The following is a 26,831-nucleotide window of genomic DNA, read 5'->3' as shown; positions in this document are numbered from 1 at the left end:
GTAGGGTCAGTATTGCCTCACGTGTTCCAATATTTCTACGGAATCCAAACTGATCTTCCCCAAGGTCGGCTTTTTCCATTCGTCTGTAAAGAATTCGCGTTAGTATTTTGCAGCCATGACTTATTAAACTGATAGTTCGGTAATTTTCACATCTCTCAACACCTGCTTTCTTTGGGATTGGGATTATTATATTCTTCTTGAAGTCTGAGGGTATTTCGCCTGTCTCACACATCTTGTTCACCAGATGGTAGAGTTTTGTCAGGACTGGCTCTCCCAAGGGCGTCAGTAGTTCTAATGGAATGTTGTCTACTCCCGGGGCCTTGTTTCGACTCTGGTCTTTCAGTGCTCTGTCGAACTCTTCACGCAGTATCATATCTCCTACTGCATCTTCATCTACATCCTCTTCCATTTCCATAATATTGTCTGCAAGTACATCGCCCTTGTATAGATCCTCTATATACTCCTTCCACCTTTCTGCTTTCCCTTCATTGCTTAGAACTGGGTTTCCATCTGAGCTCTTGATATTCATACAAGTGGTTCTCTTTTCTTCAAAGGTCTCTTTAATTTTCCTGTAGGCAGTATCTATCTTACCCCTAGTGAGATAAGCCTCTACATCCTTACATTTATCTTCTAGCCATCTTTGCTTAGCCATTCTGCAGTTCCTGTCGATATCATTTTTGAGATGTTTGTATTCCTTTTTGCCTTAGTATACCAAATTCTATGGATAACACAACCACACCGTTAAATTTCAAATCAATAACTTCAGTACTTTCGGAGATATAAATTTTACCTAAAACACATAATACACTAGTGGCCATTGAAATTGCTACACCACGAAGATGACGTGCTACAGACGAGAAATTTAACCAGCAGAAAGAAGATGCTTATGCGAACGACTATCTTTTCAGAGCATTCACACAAGGTTGGCGCCGCTGGCGACACCTACAACGTCCTGACATGAGGAAAGCTTCCAACTGATTTCTCATACACGAACAGCACTTGATCGGCGTTGCCTGGTGAAACGGTGTTGTGATGCCTCGTGTAAGGAGGAGGAATGCGTACCATCACGTTTCCGACTGTGATAAAGGTCGGATTGTAGCCTATCGCGATTGCGGTTTATCGTATCGCGACATTGCTGCTCGCATTGGTCGAGATCCAATGACTGTTTGCAGAATATGGAATCGGTGGGTTCAGGAGGTTAATACGGAACGCCGTGCTGGATCCCAACGGCCTCGTATCACAAGCAATCGAGATGAGAGACATCTTATCCGCATGGCTGTAACGGATCGTGCAGCCACGTCTCCATCGCTGAGTCCGTAGAAGGGGACGTTTGCAAGACAACAACCATCTGCACGAACAGTTCGGCGACGTTTGCAGCAACATGGACTATCAGTTCGGAGACCATGGCTGCTGTTACCCTTGACGCTGCATCACAGACAGGAGCGCCTGTGATGGTGTACTCAACGACGAACCTGGGTGCACGAATAGCAAAACGCCATTTTTTCGGATGAATCCAGGTTCTGTTTACAGCATCATAATGGTCGCATCCGTGTTTGTCGACATCGCGGTGAACGCACATTGGAAGCGTGTATTCGTCGTCGCCATACTGGCGTATCACCCGGCGTGATGGTATGGGCTGCCATTGGTTACACGTCTCGGTCACCTCTTGTTCGCACTGACGGCACTTTGAACAGTGGACGTTACATTTCAGATGTGTTACGACCCAGATCTCTCACCAACTGAAAACGTCTGGTGTCCGAGCAACTGGCTCGTCACAATACGCCAGTCACTACTCTTGATAAACTCGTGTTGCAGCTACATGGGCAGCTGTACCTGTACAAGCTATCCAAGCTCTGTTTGACTCAATGCCCAGGCGTATCAACGCCTTTATTACGGCCAGAGGTAGTTGTTCTGGGTACTGATTTCTCAGGATCTATGCACGCGAATTGCGTGAAAACGTAATCACATGCCAGTACTAGTATAATATGCTTGTCCAATGAATACCCGTTTATCGTCTGCATTTTTTCTTGGTGTAGCAGTTTTAATGGCCAGTAGTGTAGTTCTAAGTTCTAGGGGACTGATGACCTCAGATGTTAAGTCCCATAGTGCTCAGAGACATTTGAACTTTTTTTTTTTTTTTTTTTTTTTTTTTTTTTTTTTTTTTTTTTTTTTTTTTTTACACACACCTGACGCTGGCTACTAGGCCGAGCGAGGTGTCTACTTGTCTTAGGCTACTTGTAATAAGTTACACATACTCTCTATGAATCTGAATAAGTACTATTAAATATTAATTGAACCTTGTCATACTTAGTATACCAAATTCTATGGATAACACAACCACACCGTTGAAATTTCAAATCAATAACTTTAGTACTTTCGGAGATATAAATTTTACCTAAAAGCACATAATAGGTCTACTGGCATTGTGAAACGGGGTTAGGGGCTGTAATGTATTCATCTGTAGCATCAATTGAAACTACAATCAAGGGCGCAGGTTCATAAAATTAATAATTATCTGGAATTTTCTCTAGTTTCATTACCACAAATTTCTGATGTAATTAAAAGTGCTTTGGACAATTATTATTTCATCGTGTTCTGGTTGTCTGAGGTAGCTTCATCTTATTATCATCAATTGCGGATCAAAACAACAAGCATAAATCAGTGATATAACAATGAAGAGTTTATTTATTCTTCATGTCATCCCAACAAAACATTATCATCAAATATAGAAATATCAAAAAACTATATAAAAATAAAATGTTAAGTCTTATAGCGGCTGTGTGCGTTTTGGAGAGACAGAGTGTGAATAGAGGGCCGTAAAATTGGAATGTGATATTGCGTTAAAAATATGTAAATATATGCTTGAGAAAGTTTTTGTGCAATAGGGGAATTTCTGACGTATTGCCGAGTGAGCATTATTTTGTAAAAGGCAACCAGAAGGGGTTTCAAGTCTCAAATTTATTAGCAGTTTATTTTGTGGACAGGAATCGTATTTTGATTTCATTAAATTTTATTTAGTTTCGGAATTACGGAATTTTGTAGTTTAAATTTATTGTGGTGATCTGACTGGCTGTAATTAGAAATACCGCGAGTATAGAAGTGCTCCAGACGATCTGATTAGCTGCTTTAACACACTAGCCAATAGGAATTCAGCATTTCCCGCGCGTTCGAGTAGGGCTTTGTGCTGAAGCTCTATGAGTCAAGATAATCGCTCGGGAGCCGTCTTCTGTTAAACACCTATGTTAAACCGCGCTGACCAAATTTGTACCAAAATGAAGAAATTTGTGCGCTTGATCGTTTCTCTTGTCATTGACGAAAAGCGACTGCAGTAGTGAGTATTTCGTGAAAGTTAGGGCCTTGAGAGTGGGTTATTTGAGGAGATATTCGCATGTGAACATTTCATGTCATACATAAACTCCGTGTGGCGTGTTTCGTGCAGATTACGAGACATTATGGCGAGAATGTCTGTACAAGAAGCCTGCTGAACGACTGAATGTTTTAACTCGCAAGAAGTCGTGGGTCAGTGACTGATTAAGAAGTTTAAAATATTAGGTCGGACTAAATGTATTCTGGCTGCTTTTGGGTGTGAACTTGTTACACAGACAGTGAGTTACATTGCATAATTGATGTCGGGATATTAAATATGGACTTGATTGCCATTTTCCTTGCTTTAAAGACGATAAACCAACTAAAAGAAAATTTTTGACCTTTTTTTCATACGGTTTGTGCAAGAATCCCGAGCGCTCGGTAGTTTGACTTACTTTCAACGACTACCCATGGACTGCAGTTACGTGGCCCTTGCGTGGTAGGTATTTAGTCGAATTTCCGTCAATGCTGCTTTTGTCGGCTAAACCAGTATCTACGATCGCAAAGTGAAGGGGCAGACAACCTGAAGCCTATCCAGGCAGGTGGACAGATTGTTTAATGAATAGTAAGAGACCAACATTCCCTGCCGCAAAGTGCAACAAGAAATGTGAGTCATCCGGTCAGGCGACACGGTATCTATTGATTCACTGCCCAATCTCGACAATCCCCTGCCCCTGCATCGAATCACTTTCACTATTCCACTCTTGTACAGCGCGATTTGTTCACAGGCATTATTTAGTAAACAAAATGTAGATCATTTACTGGTAACACCGCAGTTCCGAAGCTTAAACTCATTTATCTGTGACGCAATCCGGTAGGTTTTTGTTGCACTCTTCTTTGCAATAAAACAGCGGAGATCACTGCGATTTAACAAAAATCACCCTTTATACGTCAATGTTAAAGTTTTCTATACTTCGTCACGATGGCGATAAATTCAGAATTAGAGAAGAGAAACAGAGAGATTACACATCACCAACCCAGTTGTCGGCAGCCCAAGAGAAATCTTTAAAAGAGGAAAAATAAAGGAGTACGGGTTAACAGAAAACACTTGACCAACCTTCGTCTTGCTGATGATACTAAATTGTTCGCCTCCATTGCAGATAAACAAGTAAAATAATATGTCACAGAAATTTTGAAATCATGTAGGAGAGTCAATAAGACTAAAATAAACGTATGACCAACAATTCGAAAAGAAAAGAGCACAAATTAACAATGTAGTCGTAGAATCAGGTGATGAGTTTTTGTACTTGGGGCAGTAGCAAACAATGACAGGATGGACAACAAAAGAAGTAAACAGAAGAGTGAAATGGCCTAGAGTGTTTATGATACACTAAATAGCGTTTCCAAAACGAAGATACCAGCCTTTCTGAAATGAAAAGTATATTATCAGTGAAGAAATTCTTGAATTACCGGCAAGAGCTGCTGATAAAATTTCTTTTCTCAACAAACAGTTTCGGTCCACATACGACCGTCAGTTTCATAAAACCATCTGCAAGACACTAGGCGATAAAATCAATGGCGTCAAATAATAAGATCCATAAATTCGACACTGTTGTCAAATACACACACCAAAAACAGTTTTGCCTCACCTCGGTTCCGAGAGTTCAGGAACCTGTACAGAAAATTGGAGTAGATTTCAACATAAATATCATGCCCGCCCTTTTTATTGCTCATGAAAACAACACACTGCGTGTTGTACCACCATACAGCGAGACCTTCAGAAGCGATGGTCCAGATTGCTTTACACACCAGAACCCCAAATACCCAGTAGCACGTCCTCTTGCATTGATGCATACCTGTATTCGTCATGGCATACTATCCACACGTTCATCAAGGCAGTGTTGGTCCAGACTGTTTCACTCCTTAACGGCGATTCGGCGTAGATCCCTCAGAGTGGTTGGTGGGTCACGTCGTCCATAAACAACCCTTTTCAATCTATCCCACGCATGTTCGATAGGGTTCATGTCTGTAGAACATGCTGGCCACTCTAGTCGAGCGATGTCGTTATCCTGAAGGAGGTCATTCACAAGATGTGCACGATGTAGGCGCGAACTGTCGTCCATGAAGACGAATGCCTCCCCAATTTGTTGCCGATATGGTTGCACTATCGGTCGGAGGATGGTATTCCCGTATCGTACAGCCGTTACGGCGCCTTCCATGACGACCAGCTGCGTACGTGGGCCCCACATAATGTGTCACCCCAGAACAACAGGGAACCTCCACCTTGCTGCACTTGCTGGACAGAGTGTCTAAGGCGTTCACCCTGGCCGGGTTGCCTCCAAACACGTCTCCGACGATTGTCTGGTTGAAGGCATATGCGACACTCCTCGGTGAAAAGAACGTGATGCCTATTCTGAGCGGTCCATTCGGCATGTTATTGGGCCCATCTGTACCGCGCTGCATGGTGTCGCGGTCGCAAAGATGCACCTCGCCATGGACGCCGGGAGTGAAGTTGCGCATCATGCAGCCTATTGCGCACAGTTTGCGTCGTAACATGACCTCCTGTGGCTGCACGTAAAGCATTATGCAACATGGTGGCGTTGGTGTCAGGGTTCCTCCGAGCCATAAGCCGTAGGTAGCGGTCATCCACTGCAGTAGTAGCCCTTGGGTGGCCTGAGCGAGGCATGTCATCGACAGTTCCTGTCTCTCTGTTTCTCCTCCATGTCCGAAGAAGATCGCTTTGGTTCACTCCGAGACGCCTGGCCACTTCCCTTGTTGAGAGCCCTTCCTGGCATTAAGTAAAAATGCGGACGCAGTCGAACCGCGGTATTGACTGTCTAGGCATGGTTGAACTACAGACAACACGAGCCGTGTACCTCCTCCCTGGTGGAATGACTGGAACTGATCGGCTGTCGGAACCCCACCGTCTAATAGTGGTTGTTTACATCTGTGGGCGGGTTTAGTGACATCTCTGAACAATCAGAGGGACTGTGTCTGTGATACAATATCCATAGTCAACGTCTATCTTCAGGAGTTCTGGGAACCGGGGTGATGCAAAACTTTTTTTGATGTGCGTAGTAAAAAATGGCATCGTCCATCATAAAATGATGTTTTAAGTGAACCTGATGGTGGTCTATGAATTGAAACGGGTTGCTCAATAACAAAATTTATTCAACAGCTCCTGCTGGTAGATCATAACGTTCTTCAAGTACTTAAAATACATATTAGTGTTTATTAGCAGTTTCGAGACATGACTGTTAGACACGAGATTTTTTAATGTGAAAACTGTTCAGAGAGCGACGCATGTTGCGAATTACTAGAAAAAGAAAGACGCAATAGCTAACAAGTTAGGCTGGAAGATGTAATTATGTCCATAGTGAAAATGGATGCTACGCATGATCCAGGGCATCCCTTACAGGACTAAGGGGTGGTGAGTGTTGGTGGGCGGACCATGTAACCAGGTGAATGGATGAAAGATGGACCAAGGAAATTTTTTGTTGGATTTTAAGAAATAAAAGACTGAGATGACGATCTGATGTAGTTGCTGTCAAGCCAAAGACTTGGTTGATGAAACTCTCCACGCTAGGCATCCTGTGCATGTCAATTCATTTCGTAGCTGCTCCATCCTACACCCATTTGAAGCAGTTTGTTTGCTGTCGAGCCTTTGTCTCATTCTACAATTGTTTTCCTCCCCCCCCCCCCCCACACACACACACACACCCGCCTTCCTCCCAAAGCTCTCTATTAGCAAATTAACTATTAGTTGATGTCTCAGGCCGTATCCTATTAACATACTCTTTCCTTTAGTCAGCTGGATTCAGAATTTTATTTTGTCTCCGATTCGATTGAGGTACCTCTTCATCAGTTATCCTCCCCGATTCGAATGAGTACCTATTCTTCAATTATTCGATCTACTTCTACTTCTGTCCGTCTAAACCTCAACATTCTTCTGCAACAACACATTTGAGAAGCTTCTTCCGTGTTCTTTCTGTACTGCATATTGCAGACGTTTCGTTTCCATATAAGGCTACACTCAGCTACGTAATTTCAGAAAACACTCAAATTTATTATTGCAGTAACCATTACGAAAACCGTCTTAAGTGTCACGGGAAGGACATTCATTTATTGATGTCCGGCTTTGGACAGTTTGTCCGTTATCAGATCAGCCACAAACGTAAGTCTTACATTACAACAGTCATATAAACGGAAAATTGTCAGTGAAAAAAATAAGTTTGATAGTAGATAACGTGGCCTCTACATGTGCTCATCGCTGTCTGTCAGCAATGAGCACATGTTTAGGCTACGTTCTCTACTGTCAAACTTATTTTTTTCACTGACAATTTTCCGTTTATATGACTGTTGTAATGTAAGGCTTACCTTTATGGCCGATTTGGTAATGTACAAACAGACCGAAAGCGGTCATCAATAAATAAATGTTTTTTCTTTTTAACTTAAGACGGTTTTCGTAATGATTATTGTAATCTCTGAACAAGTTGGGAGCCATTCCAACCCCAGCAAGCTGGATGTATAGAAACTCTCATTTATATTTGATGTCTAAAGACGGCAATGCGGAAAGAGTTTACACTAAATCTTTAATCCAGCAGTGGATGACGAATGCATGACGATGATCATGGTGACACACAATGCTAACTGAGAGATGTAAGAAAATATTGGAGTGAAATGTAGGTCATCGAGCCTTATGCACTGTTCTTACAATCAAAATGCAACTGTAATATTTTCAAAGAACTCTAGAAACTGCTGATCTTTTTAAGCTCTACTGATAATAGTTTGACTTTTTATTAGAAACATTTTATGGCAACATGATTAAATTTGTTATTACATTGTACCCAGCTACCCTCGCCAGTTAATATACTAATCCGTAGTGAGATAGCAGCACTGACTCTTGATAAATGTGCAGAGACTGTTAAAGCAAATTGATGGAATTTGAGTGCTGCATGCTCAGAATTTCCACAGAGGAAATGAAGTTATGGTTAAGTTAAGAAAAGTACTCACTGTGGTAAAATGGCTCTGAGCACTAAGGGACTCAACTTCTGAGCTCATCAGTCCCCTAGAACTTAGAACTACTTAAACCTAACTAACCTAAGGACATCTCACACATCCATGCCCGAGACAGGATTCGAACCTGCGACCGTAGCGGTCGCGCGGTTCCAGACTGTAGCGCCTAGAACCACTCGGCCACCCTGGCCGGGTCCCTGTCGTACCATTTGTTCATAAAGAGCAGTGAACTGTATTAAAGACTGTCATTGTTGTTGTTGTCAGACAACTGGCAGCAAATGGTGCCAATAACTCTGAATTGCAATTCGTTAAAAATCGTTGAAAGTCACTATGGTAGCCAAGAGATAAAGAACTGGCAGCTATCAGCAGATACGTGATAAAAGAATACGGTGCGCTGTTGAATGGCATATAATAGCTGAACAGTTGGAAAACGAAAGAATGTTATGTTAGCAGACAGGAGATTCGGTTTCTATACAAATAACGACTTATCTTAGAAGAAAGGTTAAGGAAAGGCAAACCTACGTTTCTAGCATTTGTAGACGTAGAGAAAGCTTTTGACAATGTTAACTGGAATACTCTCTCTCAAATTCTGAAGGTGGTAGGGGTAAAATACAGGGAGCGAAAGGCTATTTACAATTTGTACAGAAACCAGATGGCAGTTATAAGAGTCGAGGGGCATGAAAGGGAAGCAGTGGTTGGGAAAGGAGTGAGACAGGGTTGTAGCCTCTCCCCGATGTTATTCAATCTGTATATTGAGCAAGCAGTAAATGAAGCAAAAGAAAAATTCGGAGTAGGTATTAAAATTCATGGAGAAGCAGTAAAAACTTTGAGGTTCGCCGATGACATTGTAATTCTGTCAGAGACAGCAAAGGACTTGGAAGAGCAGTTGAACGGAATGGACAGTGTCTTGAAAGGAGGATATAAGATGGACATCAACAAAAGCAAAACGAGGGTAATGGAATGTAGTCAAATTAAATCGGGTGATGCTGAGGGAATTGGATTAGGAAATGAGACACTTAAAGTAGTAAAGGAGTTTTGCTATTTAGGGAGTAAAATAACTGATGATGGTCGAAGTAGAGAGGATATAAAATGTAGACTGGCAATGGCAAGGAAATCGTTTCTGAAGAAGAGAAATTTGTTAACGTCGAGTATAGACTTAAGTGTCAGGAAGTCGTTTCTGAAAGTATTTCTATGGAGTGTAGCCATGTATGGAAGTGAAACATGGACGATAACTAGTTTGGACAAGAAGAGAATAGAAGCTTTTGAAATGTGGTGCTACAGAAGAATGCTGAAGATTAGATGGGTAGATCACATAACTAATGAGGAGGTGTTGAATAGGATTGGGGAGAAGAGAAGTTTGTGGCACAACTTGACTAGAAGAAGGGATCGGTTGGTAGGACATGTTTTGAGGCATCAAGGGATCACAAATTTAGCATTGGAGGGCAGCGTGGAGGGTAAAAATCGTAGAGGGAGACCAAGAGATGAATACACTAAGCAGATTCAGAAGGATGTAGGTTGCAGTAGGTACTGGGAGATGAAGAAGCTTGCACAGGATAGAGTAGCATGGAGAGCTGCATCAAACCAGTCTCAGGACTGAAGACCACAACAACAACAACAAATAACGAAGGTATAGTAGGATAGCAAAATCAGCAGACTACAAGGTTTTACCAGCATACTTCCAACAGGTGCCTAGTTACTCAATGAAACGAGATAAGAAAAAGAACTACGTTATCCTGTTCCCGGAGATCCAGGAGCAACGTCAAATTTACAGTGTTGACACGTGACAAAGAACAAATGGTTCTTCCCTCAAAGTGACATTCACCTGTATCTGCAGGTTTCGCCAAACTAATAACGATACCTGCCATGTAAAGATGAATGTAGCTATAAATGTATTTGTGACACGAGACTCCGATAACAGACATGAACTCGGTAGCTGCCTGGATATGAATGATAGGTCAAACAGCACCCTTTTTTGGGTTACGAAAACTGTAGAGACTTTTCTTTTTCGACGCTCTGTCTGTTAGAAACAAGTACAGTATTGCCGATTTCATCCTCATCAAAAGTGACGAGGAGCTCTACAGAACTGTACACCTAAAAAAGGCCTCATGCGTCAACCGGTTTCCTCTGAAGTGCGGATGCGTCCAGCACACAGGGCCCGCCTCCTCTGCGCTGCAACTAAGAGTGAGAGAGAAAGCCCCAGAGAGAAAGCCCCGCCTTTTCCAAATGATGACTGCATCGCGTGTTAACTTGCTATCAAAACGAGTCAGAACACTGTTGCAGAAGCAATGAAACAAAACATGCAAAATTTAAACGAACGCAAAATCTCCAACATATTTTTTTTTCGTTACTTTACTGATTATTCTCCTATTATGAATGTGTACTGCATCCTCCACCGAGGATGACACGGCGGTCGGATGGTCCCGGTGGGCCACTCGTGGCCTGAAGACGGAGTGCTTTTTTTACTGTCAGTTCCAGCTTACATTGGCTTTAAACCTTACAATAATACAGGGCTATTACAAATGATTGAAGCGATTTCATAAATTCACTATAGCTCCATTCATTGACATATGGTCACGACACACTACAGATACGTAGAAAAACTCATAATGTTTTGTTCGGCTGAAGCCGCACTTCAGGTTTCTGCCGCCAGAGCGCTCGAGAGCGCAGTGAGACAAAATGGCGACAGGAGCCGAGAAAGCGTCAGTCAGTCATAACAGTGCAACGACACTTCAGGACGAAGTTCAACAAAGATCCACCAACTGCTAACTCCATTCGTCGATGGTATGCGCAGTTTAAAGCTTCTGTAAGGGGAAATCAACGGGTAGGCCTGCAGTGAGCGAAGAAACGGTTGAACGCGTGCGGGCAAATTTCACGCGTAGCCCTCGGAAGTCGACGAATAAAGCAAGCAGGGAGCTAAACGTACCACAGCCGACGGTGTGGAAAATCTTACGGAAAAGGCTAAAGCAGAAGCCTTACCGTTTACAATTGCTACAAGCCCTGACACCCGATGACAAAGTCAAACGCTTTGAATTTTCGGCGCGGTTGCAACAGCTCATGGAAAAGGATGCGTTCAGTGCGAAACTTGTTTTCAGTGATGAAGCAACATTTTTTCTTAATGGTGAAGTGAACAGACACAATGTGCGAATCTGGGCGGTAGAGAATCCTCACGCATTCGTGCAGCAAATTCGCAATTCACCAAAAGTTAACGTGTTTTGTGCAGTCTCACGGTTTAAAGTTTACGGCCCCTTTTTCTTCTGCAAAAAAAACGTTACAGGACACGTGTATCTGGACATGCTGGAAAATTGGCTCATGCCACAACTGGAGACCGACAGCGCCGACTTCATCTTTCAACAGGATGGTGCTCCACCGCACTTCTATCATGATGTTCGGCATTTCTTAAACAGGAGATTGGAAAACCGATGGATCGGTCGTGGTGGAGATCATGATCAGCAATTCATGTCATGGCCTCCACGCTCTCCCGACTTAACCCCATGCGATTTCTTTCTGTGGGGTTATGTGAAAGATTCAGTGTTTAAACCTCCTCTACCAAGAAATGTGCCAGAACTGCGAGCTCGCATCAACGATGCTTTCGAACTCATTGATGGGGACATGCTGCGCCGAGTGTGGGAGGAACTTGATTATCGGCCTGATGTCTGCCGAATCACTAAAGGGACACATATCGAACATTTGTGAATGCCTAAAAAAACTTTTTGAGTTTTGTATGTGTGTGCAAGGCATTGTGAAAATATCTCAAATAATAAAGTTATTGTAGAGCTGTGAAATCGCTTCAATCATTTGTAATAACCCTGTATTTATAATACTAAGAGAAGGTGAAACTAATGGTAAACGCAAGGTGGCCCAGGAGGAACGGTCGATATTCACGGATATTACAGGAACGCTCATTCGAAGCAAAAACGTCTAGTGAATATGGGCAATAAAATGCAAACCTTAAGAGCTGCGAGCCCCTCTTCATCTTCGAGACTGTGGAACAAATATCTTCTACAACAAGGCCTTTGGTTTCGAAGTTTTGAGAGATGGTAGTATGCACCAAAATAAAAAAAAGTGTCAACTGAATATGGGATCTAAAGTGCATACCTTAAGAGCTATGAAGATTTGTTCATCTCCGCTGTTGTGAAGCTCATCTCTTCTACTGAACATGTGATTCCTCTTTCCTCTGCACATGCTAGCGACCTAATGCTTTCACTGTGACCGTACTACTCGTTACACAGACTACTTTTTTACGTGTTTGCCGTTTGACCAATGCATGTAGTTTCCCACAATACAGTTTTAACTGCCTGTCACTTGCTTCCCCAAAATATAGCCAGACATGAACCTCGGTCGGCGCCTGCTGTATAGCACTACGTTGCCGACGTGATACGGTGTGGGTTTCTTCTGATCGAACGAGATTCAGTGTGAAAATTTTCAGGCTGAAGAACAGAAATTAATCAGGAAAGATCTGAACAAAGCAACATACGTGACGTGGACTGCCTTGTGCTGCGAAGAGGAGGATTACACGTCATCAAACCGGAAACGAATTCTCCGAATTTTGAGAGTTTCAAGCTGGTCCCCACCTTTATTCTCAGGAAGACTGCAATCATCATTTGAGGCAAAATGCCTCCAATTATCGATCTAAAACCGAAATAAACACTTAATTTTATAGGATTAGTAGAATTCTATATTCGTCTTTTTGTGGTCGATGCAAAATCGATTAGTTTATTACATAGACTCAGTTCTTTGCTCGCTGCTGAAAAACGTTCACATTCAAGAATCACACATAACGTATGAATATTTTATCGTTATTTACTGATGCTATATATTGATATACAAAGGCACTGTCATTGGTAAAGCGGATAAAAATCTGAACTAGAATTAAACTGCAGTTTATCGTGTTCAGTTAGTAAATTATAACTGTTCAGTTGCGTGATTTGTCACAAATATCATACTAGGACTGTGTACAAAGATGAAAAGAGAATTTTGAAAACGTGATTTAAATATTAAATGCAAATGAAATTTAGAAACTGAGTGCACATTGACAGAAATTTAAGGAACATTTTTAACTGCTATTCAGTATTATGCTCCGTGGAGACAAATTGGGAAATAATATTAGAACTAAATTGCTAATTACAAATAAAATATACCACGGTCATGATGTTATAGTCTCTGTAAAAGAAGTGACACACAAGGAAACACACAGATCAGATTGCATACAGAGAATCTAAGGTGGATGCAACAGGCAACAAAATGAGCAGACTGATGACTAAATAGTTTATAAGATTAGGTTCAGTTTCCACTGTGGTTGAACCACTTATTGTTACAGATTCAATCAAATAAATAACAGAAACGAAACTGCAAGCATGGTCTTAGTACAAGACTGAATGACGACAAATGCTAACAACGGCGTTCGAAGCGTTAACACTTGAGGTAATTGTATCTAGTTAGGGAAATTTTTGTAATCAGCACTACACTGAGTGACATTAATCACTTGATTTAAGGTACTTTGTGAAAGGAAAAGGGAAGTACATTTCTTGCCAAGAACATGTAGGTATCCTGCAGTAGTGGCGCACTACAGTAACCACTCAGAATTAGTAAGAAAGGTTATTAAATAACCAAGGAACACGCACGTAATGTCAGAAATCAGTAATTCTGACAACAGACTTAAGCCTATATAGAATGCACTGAAACGAGAGATAGGACAACCAGCCACACAGCAAGATAACATCACTATTGAAATGACTGGAAGGGTTATAAATATATTTAACAATCATTTTTATATACAGTATAATGCATAGGGACAAACAGTTGAAGAGAAAAATTAAAGTAGTATGTTGAAAAAGCAACTCTCATAAAATTCAATCATATGAATGTATACCAACTTCTTCTTCTGAAATTAGGAAAATTATGAATGCTCTCAAAAGTAAAAGCTCATCGGGTTTTGATGGTGTTTCCAATAAAGCACTAAAGATCTGTTCCCATATAATATACCCAATCTTATCTGAAATACGTAATGCATCACGAAATATGCTGTTGTTAAACTCCTCTTTAAAAAAGATGTCAACAACTACCTACCTGTTTCATCGCTCACGTCATTTTCCAAAAATTTTCACAAGGCGATATATTCTAGAATAGTATCTCACCTAAGCAACAACAATAAAATTAGCAAATCACACTTTGGGTTTCAGAAGTGCTGCGCTACTGAGAATGCAGTTCACATGTTCACTCATCATATTTTACAAACATTAAATAATAAAATAGCGCCAGTTGGTATTTTCTGCGGCCTATCTAAGGCATATGACTGCGTGAATCACAGTATTCTCTCCTAGACAAATTGAAGTTTTATCGGATTGATGGTATAGCCAACCAATGGATAATGCTACATCTAACCAAAAGAATGCAGAAATTTATGTTTAGTAATTCAACCAATATACTCTGGGGACTTAATTCAGATTGGGGAGAAATCACATAGGGGGTTCTCCAATGCTCAGTCTTAGATCCACTATTGGTCCTCAAATATGTAAACAATCTTCCATGTAACAAACACTAAGCAGAATTAGCTCTTTTTGCGGGTGACATTAGTACTGTAACCAATCCACGCATACATACAGAAATAGAAGAAACGGTAAAAAAGTTCTTAAAAGTATCGTTCGCTAGTTTTCTGCTAATTGCCTCGCCCTCAAATTAAAAAAAAAAGAAGAAGAAGAAGCACAAAATAATTCAGTTCTGCACGTCTATGGGTACTGCACCAAAGTTAAGTATAACGTAAAGCGAGGAAATAGTAAACAGGGAGGAAACTTGAGAATTTTAGGTGTCAGCATTGACGAGAATTTAAACTGGAAGAAGCACATTTTGGAACTCGTAAAACACATTTGCATTTACAATCATTGCAAATCTTGGGGAAAGACAAATTAATAAGTTGATATTTTGCATATTTTCATTCAATAATGTTATATAGAATAATTTTCTGGGGTCTATTCCGTAGAAGAATTTCTATTACTGTAATGTAAAAAAGCTGGTGGGTAGAACTCACAAGATCTGTATATCTTAATTTTCTTTTTAGAAAAAGAACTTATAAATGTTCAGCATGCGGCACATTTACAAATCAATTTGCGATGTGAATGTAAAATGACTCGTTCAACATCATTACCATTTATCGTACAAAATGACCCATGGGAACATTAAACAAGTAACTATTCAGACTCGTTAAACACAAGACATTCCACGCCTCTTTGTGATAGACAGCTCAGATATAGTGTCTATACAACCCGATACATTCGGACGTTATACACGTCAACTTCTTCAAATAAGACAACTCTCCCCTTGGCTTCTGGCCGTTGAGTTTATTTGACACTGGACTATGTTATTATAGAGATTTTTGTTTCCTGTAAACTAACCTTCAAGCGGTGCATCAAGGCGTTGACACCATATTCAGTAAGATTCCTTTCCTCAGGCAGGTGAAGTCCCTTCGCAATCTGCTTGGCTGTATCACCTCTCGCTCCAAGAAATATGAGCGCAAGTATTACGTGTATACTGACAGGAGAGAAAAACAGATTCCCCGAGTCTTGTGCCAATACCTGGAAACAAAGAAACATCTTTCAGGCAATAGCTTGAGTACTTATAAACATTGAACAAACGACTCTGAAGACATACGTCGGACGCTACTGTAGAGACTGATTGCATGTATGTAGGCCACTAACCTTCCCCCCCCCCCCTCCACCGTACTAAAAAAAACCTCTATCCCCTAATCCTCTCTCTTTCTCAGCGTATGTGTGTGTGGACGTGAACCCACATTCACGTCATTCTCAGAATTGAAAAATCGTATTGTGAAAACTGCGTAGCATCTTTCCATCTTCAAATGCACGCTTTGACCTTTCAAGTGATTAACTATCTACGTCTAGGTTTCTGCATCAAGCAGACGTAACGGGGAAAAAGAGACTGCAGCGATCCAATCGCACTATGGATAGATTTGTCGCTTCGACACGCCACTAGCCCTTCCTCCTACAACCTTCTCCGTTTTAACGAACTTTACATTCACGACATTATTAAGGTGTAACTCTCCCATATTCCTTGTGGTCAACCGTGGAGCAAGAGAGAGTTACAGTCGCACACGACGTAAATATTGAGAGTCCCAGCTTAAATCTAAATTACACTAAGCTACCGTTGCGTGATAACTTTATGCCTTGTTTTCAAAGAGACTAGTGAACACTTCTTTACGAACAGCAACTAAAATTAAGCAGAAGGCCGTCCAGCGTGTTGATCACATATGTTTTACAAAAATATTCAAAGAGCGACACTGATACATCTCTTGGCCTGTTCATAATTATAAGTACAGTAATCACAAATTAGAAAGAAAAGTAGAAGAAATAAGTGTGTGTAATATATATTTCGGACAGTGAAAGAAGTTTTTGGGACACCTTTTGTCATGAAGGGGAAGAATATAGAGGATGGGTTCCAGATATTTTGCTCATTACAGACTTCAGATTAGTTGGGACATACTAAGAATGTTTTGAAGCATGACAGTGAGACTACAAAAAGTGGAAAAACAACCTGCTAATAAAGTCAGCACAGGGGGACGAACAGCAACATTTTCCTAATAACTGTATGCCGGAAATGCGTCACTGATGCTATAAAAATGACATCCAATCTGCGACGAGCGCATGGGAGTGTTACGGTTAACAAAACGAGTTGTGATGTGCCTAGCAGTCCGACTAAACTGCTGCTGTGTTACGCTGTGGTTGCTGTGCTCCATTGTTGCTGACTAACATGACTCGAAAAGATAAACTTACAGGTGGGGCTGAGCGGGATAGCCGCAAAGTCTTAGGCGCCCCGACCCGGTTCGCGGGGCTCCCCCCCCCCCACCCCCCCTTACCCCCCTCCGTCGGAGGTACGAGTCCTCCCTCGGGCCTCGGGCATGGGTGTGTGTGTTGTCCTTAGCGTAAGTTAGTTAAAAGTTAGATCAAGTAGTGTGTAAGCCTAGAGACCGATGACGTCAACAGTTTGATCCCATAGGCACTTACCATAAATTTCCAAGACTTCAAGGTGGGACAGAGGCCAAGTGCGTCGTGCTGTTCCTCTAATCGCAACTATAACTACAGAACAACAGGAGTAGCTGCTTTGGTGGGCATTAATGTTATCCGTCGGCGCTTTCATTTAGGGCTGAGCACGTAGCGCTGTAATGCTCTACGTGCGCCGCCCCGCGGCCATTTCGTTATCTGGCTTGGGTGGACCTTGTGACCCAGAACGCGAATTTTTACAACGCTAGCGTGGGCAACTTTTTCTTGGAATTGTCGGTCGGGCTCTTGAAGCTCTCGTGGGGAGCGGCATCCCAAGTATTTCGTGAATTATTGTAGCACAGTGCTTCCCAAACTGGGGGGCAATTACTCTCTGAGAGGTAAAATTTTCTGAGGGGTAAAAAATAACGATTCGATTCTGTTTCAGTCACGAAACTAAATTATTTTCAAAGAGTCATTAGTATTATCACAATTCTGTAAGACTCTAATGTTGATTATATAAGTTATCAATAATTACTTTTTCGCGATTGGTAGCATTAATGCGGTGGAGGTTACAGGTTTCTCACATAGCCCACCCACTACATATATATATGTTGTGCTTTGTCTTATACTTTGCTGATGATAAAACTGAGATACGTAAGTAACAAAAGCTAAATATCTCAAGAAAATGTTTTCTCCAGGTTGTAGGTAGTACATGCTGTAATCTAGAAATTGCTTCATTACTCACTTCGAAGCAGATAATGAACTAATTGATAACACATCACAGCAGCAATGACATAAGGACTACAATAGAGCTGTAGACAGTATAATAATAATAATAATTATAATAATAATAATTATTATTATTACTATTAGTGGCTGTGGTCAGATAGAAAGCATTAAAACATGAAGTCATCCAATGTGTGCCACTTTAGAAGTAAGGAGTCAATCAATCAAGTGATTTATGAACTGTAGGTATAGTGCACGCGTTTTAACTTGGTTTATTTCAAAGGGTGTTGCAGGGTACAGGTCAAAAAAGCGCCGTAGTGTAGAGGTGTAACGCAGGGGAAGTATGAAACAAAATTGGTTCAAATGGCTCTGAGCACTATGGCACTATGGGACTTAACTGCTGAGGTCATCAATCCCCTAGATGTTAGAACTACTTAGCCCTAAATCTAAGTAACCTAAGGACATCACACACATCCATGCCCGAGGCAGGATTCGAACCTGCGACCGTAGCGGTCACGCAGTTCCAGACTGTAGCGCCTAGAACCGCTTGGCCACCCCGGCCGGCAGTATGTAACAAGTATCTACGGTTACTTATCTGAGGTGTTGTCGGTAGCACTTGCGATGCACCACGAAATCCTTCGTCATCCATTCTAACACCCCTTCTCCCCCCCCCCCACACGCGCGCGCGCGCGCGCGCGCGCACACACACACACACACACACACACACACACACACACACACACACATGTATACTAAACAGCATTCGTCTTTTATCATTATAAAAATAACTGTTCCATGAAAATTCTTTAGTTAGGTGCTAAAGTTGGCAATAATGCGAAAGAGGGGGCGGGGGGGGGGGGGGGGAGTGGCAACAGACAGCAGGGGAGGGGCGAGGGCGGAGGTACTAGCTAATGTCTGATTCCACTCAGGGGTAATGTCCTAAGAAAGGTTGGGGACCACAGTTCTAGTAGGATAACAACGAAGGTACTTTCAGTGCACGATTTAATGAGCGGTTTTGCACTGTCTACAGGATCCGTAATTCCATTCTTCGTATTCCAATATTGGCAACACCATAATTTTATATAAGGTAGGTGTTTCTAAACTACGGCTCGCGGGGCAACACCAGCCTGCGAACACCATCAATCCGGCCCACGGTAACGGGTCAGACATGAATGGCCCACCGTAATTCTGTTCTTACAGTCGAATCTTGCTCGTCGAGCACCACTCATAACGAGTGATTCGCCCGAGTAGAGGGAATTGGAAGAAACTGACTCGTGTAAGGAACGATGTTCCGCATAAAAAGTCATGTTTAGTATTTTTTTCAATCTTTGACAACCAGTTCAAAACCCACCTTCTGGACTGGATCGGTCTCTGGCTACTATAAATGAACAGTAAGGCGCGTGGTCCCTTATAAACTGCCGCTCTGCAAAGTAGAAGCTCTGACAATGCTGTATTCAGTCAGCTGTACTGATCGCATTGCGCCTCGGGCCGCAATTGTAGTCACCTGTACCACAACTAGGGCTTCCCCGACATTGTTGCAGGATCTTTATCTTCGCCGGCGCATGATAACCCTTTCCCTTGTAGTATGTGTTTATGAATTACAATTCTGATTTGTCGTCGTTAACTAACACCATTTCATTAAATATGCAGGTAAGGCATCAGCCACGCACACTACGAATTTAACCAATGGTAATGCTATGATTCTTTCTCGGCAAGTTTTGAAACACAGGCATAAACAAATACCCTTAGATAACTTTCTTCTAAACTAGTAAGTACCGCACTATAAATAAAAATTACAATACTGTGTAATAAATTTGTTTGAGTACCTGTTTTTTGCGGGATGGAACACATTGATATATTCTACATGGATTCCTACGGAAAAATGTGTTTCGCTTAACGAGTTGTTAATGCAAGTAAGATTCATGAATGAATACTTATCAAACGAACTAACACTGTCCAGTGTAAAATGTACAGTGCTTACACACCATACAAAATATGTACAATAATCAGTTGTTTTTCTTTTATGCCTAATTAAAATACACATTAACTGACATATATAATGTAACTCAACGTTTTTACTTCAATTAATTACATGAGACTTCTTGAAAATTTATTGTACCTAAGTCCCTTTTGTAGGCAATTCACATAAAGTAATTAAGCATTGTAATTATAATAAACAAGATTTATGTAGCTGTAACTTTCCTCTTACAACTGTTTGCAGTTGTGGATAAATTTTACTAGTGGAATTTATCAGAAGCTACTCATCAGTTAATTTTGATCTGTCAGTAATCTTTGTATATTTCAGTTTGAAGAATGTTTTTTTATTACAGAGAATTGTTGTTGTTGTTGTTGTTGTTGTGATCTTCAGTCCAGAGAGGGGTTTGATGCAACTCTCCATGCTACTCTATACTGTGCAAGCTTCTTCATCTCCCAATACCTACTGCAACCTACATGCTTCTGAATCTGTTTGGTGTATTCATCTCGTGGTCTCCCTCTACGACTTTTACCCTCCACGCTGCCCTCCAATACTGATAACTTGATGCCTCAGAATATGTCCGACCAACCGATCCCTTCTGGGCGAGACGTGCCACAAATTTCTCTTCTCCCCAATTCTATTCAAGACCTCCTCATTAGTTATGTGATCTACCCATCTGATCTTCAGCATCCTTCTTGTCTAAACTATTTATCGTCCACGTTTCACTTCCATACATGGCTACACTCCATACAAACACTTTCAGAAACGACTTCCTGACACTTAAATCTATACTCGATATTAGCAAATGTCTCTTCTTCAGAAACGCTTTCCTTGCCATTGCTAGTCTACATTTTATATCCTCTCTACTTCGACCATCATTAGTTTTTCTGCTTCCCAAATAGCAAAACTCCTTTACTGCTTTAAGCGTCTCATTTTCTAATCTACACTACTGGCTATTAAAATTGCTACACCACGAAGATGACGTGCACCAGACTAGAAATTTAACCGACAGGAATAAGCTGCTGTGATATGCAAATGATTAGCTCTTCAGAGCATTCACACAAGGTTGGCGCCGGTAGCGACACCTACAACATGCTGACATGAGGAAAGTTTCCAACCGATTTCTCAAACACAAACAGCAGTTGATCGGCGTTGCCTGGTGAAACATTGCCTCGTGTAAGGAGGAGAAATGCGTACCATCACGCTTCCGACTTTGATAAAGGTCGGATTGCAGCCTATCGCGATTGCGGTTTATCATATCGCGACATTGCTGCTCGCGTTGGTTGAGATCCAATGACTGTTAGCAGAATATGGAATCGGTGGGTTCAGGAGGGTAACACGGAACGCCGTGCTGGATCCTAAGGGCATCGTATCACTAGCAGTCGAGATGACTGGCATCTTATCCGCATGGCTATAACGGATCGTGCATCCATGTCTCGATCCCTGAGTCAACAGATGGGGACGTTTGCAAGACAAAAACCATCTGCACGAACAGTTCGACGACATTTGCAGCAGCATGGACTATCATCTCGGAGACCATGGGTGTGGTTACCCTTGACGCTGCATCACAGACAGGAGCGCCTGCGATGGTGTATTGAACGACGAACCTGGGTGCACGAATGGCAAAACGTCATTTTTCCGAGTGAATCCAGGTTCTCTTTACAGCATCATGACGGTCGCATCCGCGTTTGGCGACATCGCGGTGAATGCACATTGAAAGCGTGTATTCGTCATCGCCATACTTTCGTATCACCCGGCTTGATGGTGTGGGGTGCCATTGGTTACACGTCTCGGTCACCTCTTGTTCGCATTGACGGCACTTTGAACAGTGGACGTCACATTTCAGATGTGTTACGACCCGTGGCTCTACCCTTCACTCGATCCCTCCGAAACCCAACATTTCAGCAGGATAATGCACGACCGCATGTTGCAGGTCCTGCACGGGCCTTTCTGGATCAGAAAATGTTCGACTGCTGCCCTGGCCAGCACATTCTCCAGATCTCTCACCAATTGAAAACGTCTGGTCAATGATGGCCGAGCAACTTGCTCGTCACAATACGCCAGTCACTACTCTTGATGAACTGTGGTATCATGTTGAAGCTGCATGGGCAGCTGTACCTGTACACGCCATCCAAGCTCTGTTTGACTCAATGCGCAGGCGTATCAAGGCCGTTATTACGGCCAGAGGTGGTTGTTCTGTGTACTGATTTCTCAGGATCTATGCACCCAAATCGCGTGAAAATGTAAGCACATGTCAGTTCTAGTATAATATTTTTGTTCAATGAATACCCGGTTATCATCTGCATTTTTTCTTGGTGTAGCAATTTTAATGGCCAGTAGTGTAATTCTCTCAGCATCATCCGATTTAATTCGACTACATTCCATTATCCTCATTTTGCTTGTGTTGATGTTCATCTTGTATCCTCCTTCCAAGACACTTAGAGAGAATAGTAGCGCCAAAAGTGGAAAAAAGCAACGAGAAAACTAATGCAACTGACCAAACTGTGTAAATGGAAGACTGTTACAGAATTCCAGCAATGATGTATTTAAATATTCTTTACAAAAATCGCTACATTCCAAATCCACAATTTTGATTCGAAGTTCCGGAGGACGAGTTTCGACGTTAAAAGAATTTTGAAAACTCTTAATATCGTGTGGAATTGCGTCGAAATCTGAAAGAGAGACTCAAAATTTAGATTTAAGGCGCTCAAAGTTTCAATTGCGAAATCCACCGCCAATGGAGTCTCCTATTAATGACTGAATAATTGGCATGTACGTATTAAAATACGTGAAAAATGTTTTGTTTAATTGAGACTGAAATAAAAAAAATTTATGTGAAAGAATTTAATACGACCGTACAAATCAGGCAGTAGCTGGTTTTCTCCTTGTAATTTTAAAGTAAGGTCATTCATATGTTTAGTTACATTTGTATAATAATGTCCATAACCAATCATTGTTTTGTAAGTCAGCCAGAGGATGATTCCTTTCGTCGAAGAAAGTTTCGACTGCTATTCTGAGCTCAAAAAATCACGTCATAGCTTCTTCACTACTGCTCTATAATACGCTAAGTCATTTTCTGCAATCATTTTCAATAAACTGGTGGACTGAGAGCGTGTGTTCTCATCTAATTAACAGCTGACATGACAGGCTTCAAAACTTCCGACACATTGAAGCATTTTCCTGACAAATACTGTTGATAAATCACGCACTGTGTGATTAATGGTTTTGATCCATCTTCATTTTCTACCGCCTTTGACACGAGAGCAACGACATCTTTGTTTTTCCACACATGTTGTTGACACCATCAGTTGCGACACATCCGTCAGTTTTTCCATTGAAGATAATTTCTTCTTCCGTGGCCGTGCATGAATTCTATGATCTTCAAGAAGCTATTCATACACTTTCTGTTTATCCCTCAAATAAAAATTAACACTGTGCAGTATCTGAAACATCTGTTGACACACAAGTGTCGAGTTTTCTAGTACAATTGAGTTAATATATTTTCAGCAGTATCATTTACTCCTTCAGCCACAGTGTTTGCCGAGAAACAGATTTTTTAAAAAAATAAATAGGCTTTTTCGGAATACATTTCTTCAATGGTCCAATCATGCAATCCTTTATTAATTTGCTGTCAATAAATGGTTTTCCATGTTCTGCTATAGAGTGAGCCACGCGGAAACTAGTACGAGTTGCTTCTTCTTGTCCAGCATTCCCTTTCTTAAACAACATTTGCAGAGAGTTCAGATCGCGTTTCAAAGACAGGTATATTTCTAACCGTTGGTTTCCGGTAAATTTTGAATAATTCTGAGAATGTTTAGCCTCATAATGACGTCTTACACTGTATTCTTTGAGAAGTGCTATTATTTCATTGTAAATTGTATTACTTAACTGAATCGCGAAATATTTATGCCTCCATTGCTCTTTAAAATTTCTGCACTCACTATCTATCTCCCGTTTCTTTTCAATACTTACACAAAGCCACACAAAACGGATGTAAATGCAAATCAAAATGATGCCAATTAATAATATCGAGGGCAACGGTTCTAAGTAAAGAATTGCACTGGAGTTATCTTTAAGGCAATTTTCATTAAATGAAATGCTCGCTGATAAACATGCTGCATCTTCAATAAGAAACTGTAGTCACGAAACACGCCAGCCCCACGGTTTTCCAGATTGCACACGTTGCCGCTATCCGCAGGATGGTGCTGTACTACTGAACTTCTCTAGTCTCTGGGAGACGTCATTACTGAAGATTTAGCATTGCCAGAAGCAGTCGTATCAACACGAACTTGCATCGGCTATCACCGCAGCACTGAAATGACATGGACACTTGCCCATTAAGTGGCAACAGAAACTAAGGAGTGGAGTCTACCCCCGTTCCCTGTGCCATAGACATCTCAATTACCGTCTAGTCCTAAAACGAAAATTTCCTCGTAATTGAACACTTCGGTATATTGGTACGATGAACTACAGTCTGTCCAACTTCTATTGAAACATGTCAGTGGTGATCGCAGGGAACGGACAAGTAATCCCTATTGCCGGCGCGTGGAGACGAATGTCGCGATGGGAAGCTATCGCACTGTACTGATACCATATGCATCTCGTGCTACATTCTGGCCACTTGCTATGGTGTAATGACGCACGGAAGTAAGACGGTTTCGAGAAAGCGCGTTACAACGACCTTCAGCAATGTATATGAAATGAAGCTGAGGCCACAGATCAAGGCCAAACAAACAATAAGCAGTTCTCCGCACAGTGATTACTGCAGTGCCACTCGATGTCAGCGCGTAAGGAGTGGCAGCAGTGACAAGCGTCACGAAAACTTCCGAACTGTACCGAGGAGTTCCGAGCGGAACTAGGGTATCAGGCCACAAGATAACGTATAGAGATGGGTCGAACTCGTTGATTCCCGTGAACTACTTCATTCATTTCACTCTTTGCCGTGAAGCGTTCAAATGAAGTAGTTCATTCATGAAGTACGGAAGCCTGGCGCAGTTGCCCAGTTCGCCGCTCAGCCGCGGCTACGCTCGCTTCGCCTCGCTCGTACAATAAAGGTTCGTAATACTTCATAATTTTACCAACAGATGGCCAACTATGCAGTAACGTGCACGCAACGTTTTACGCTCTTACAGCGTCTGAGCTAACTTAAATAGAACGTGGTCGAAGGGGACAAAGTAACGATAAACAGAGAAGCCTGTCACATATAAAGAAGGTATTACATTTAATCTTGCTCGACAATTTCCCATGAAACGCCCAAAAAAGTCTTTATCAGCCAAGTGAAACATTATTTGTTGTATTCATGGACTGAAAAACTAGGGCTACCAACAAAATGCAGTCCAATTTCATGTTCCTTTTAAAATTTAATCCAAAATAGAGTGAGTATGTATACCACTGTCACAAAGTCTATATATCTACGTTAAGTAATTATTAAGAAGTTTTCCTGTAGATTTTATTTTGTTGAGAATAATATAACCCTCCAAATTCAAAAAGGAAACTGTCACCTGTAGTAATTGGTACGATTTCAGGTAAAATCCCTCTTTCAGTGTTATTAACAAAACTTTTATTTTCATGTTGGCTGTGCGTGCTCACACAGCCAGCCTCTTCGTTTGTATCTGTAATATTAATTTGTCCGAAAGTGCTGCCAACGGTAGGCTACCGGTAGACGCGAAGTATAACTGAACTGCACAAATAGTCACGGGTAATGATGTCAGCACTGCAGGAAGCAGCTGACGCTGCCTTCCCATCGCCCCTCACCTCCCCAACCCCTCCCAAACCTATAGTTTCCCACAAACGCCGCGCGATTTGTCGACAGGCAGTAGAGGGGGGACTGAAGCGAAGGGAGAATGAGTGACGTAACGCCGATGTAATAAGATGAGGGAGAGGGGAAGAGAGTGAGTGAACTTGAAGAAAGTGTGGAGTGTGTTATCTGTGAAGAGTTTGAAGTACCAGTTCATTGAAATTGAGTGGTTAGTTCACACTTCACTGGAGTGAAGCGTTCATTTGAACGACTCATTCACGAGCTCCCCATCACTTTTTTTAATAACGTAGACTATAGCTAGGTCTCGGCCTTGCAAGAGCCAGTCTGGTCCTTAGGGTACAATGTTTGGAGACCCCTGATATAGGATGATCCCAAGTTGAGAATAGAAGGGAAGCCAAATTATTTGAGAGCGGATAAAGTTCCATCAGTATTCTGAATGCCTTTCCTCTGACATGGAGAACGTGTTGGTGCCACGCCAGTCTCCTGACTTACGTGATTCGACAGGTTTGCCCCGCACCATTACTTTTTGTAACTGTTTGGGCACCACTTTCTGGGTTTCTGAGGCGTTACGTGACAGTCGCCAGTTCCTTGCCCACTCGGCGAGGATGTCGGTCGCTTGCTGCAGTCGTCAGCGCAACTTGACGTTCACACTGCGCCTGAACGCAACAGTGTCGTCAGCATAAAAGGCGAGTTCCAGCCGCTAGGTCTGAGGAAAGTCTCCAGTGTAGAGTGTGTATAACAGCGGGCCGAGAACAGACCCCTGGGGAACACCTGTGTGAATGAGACGTTACTCTGTGGTATCTTGACATGTGACGTGGAATCTCCTTCCACGAGTAATTTATGTCAGTGGTCCTAGTGCCATACAGCATCGGAAGCTCGTGAAATTGTAATAACACATTTTATTACGGATATAGCTGTGTCAGATACTGTGTTGTTTGTAGAAACCAAAGACATTACTCCTTGCATAATAAAAGCATTATCTCTGATTTTTATTGTCTGTTGTCGAATGTAATGTTAATGACTCCGATTTTGTTCTTGCTCTGATACAGGCGAAGGGAAATTA

The 26,831-nt window shown here is 41.8% G+C and overlaps 1 protein-coding gene across 2 annotated transcripts in view; it reads right to left on the bottom strand.

Moving 5' to 3' along the window:
• The window catches only part of LOC124776708 (leukocyte elastase inhibitor-like), a 216,977-nt gene that overhangs the window by 99,906 nt on the left and 90,240 nt on the right, over positions 1 to 26,831 (bottom strand). For both annotated transcript variants that reach the window (XM_047251819.1, XM_047251820.1), the window contains exon 3: positions 15,711 to 15,890. In XM_047251819.1, coding sequence (XP_047107775.1) covers positions 15,711 to 15,890 — 180 coding nt within the window. The remainder of the gene's footprint in view (positions 1 to 15,710; positions 15,891 to 26,831) is intronic.

This window comes from Schistocerca piceifrons, chromosome 2 (genome assembly GCF_021461385.2).
Source record: "Schistocerca piceifrons isolate TAMUIC-IGC-003096 chromosome 2, iqSchPice1.1, whole genome shotgun sequence".
Lineage (NCBI taxonomy): Eukaryota > Metazoa > Arthropoda > Insecta > Orthoptera > Acrididae > Schistocerca > Schistocerca piceifrons.
Note: the sequence above shows the minus strand (reverse complement) of the source record. Positions and strands in the feature narration are given on the sequence as shown.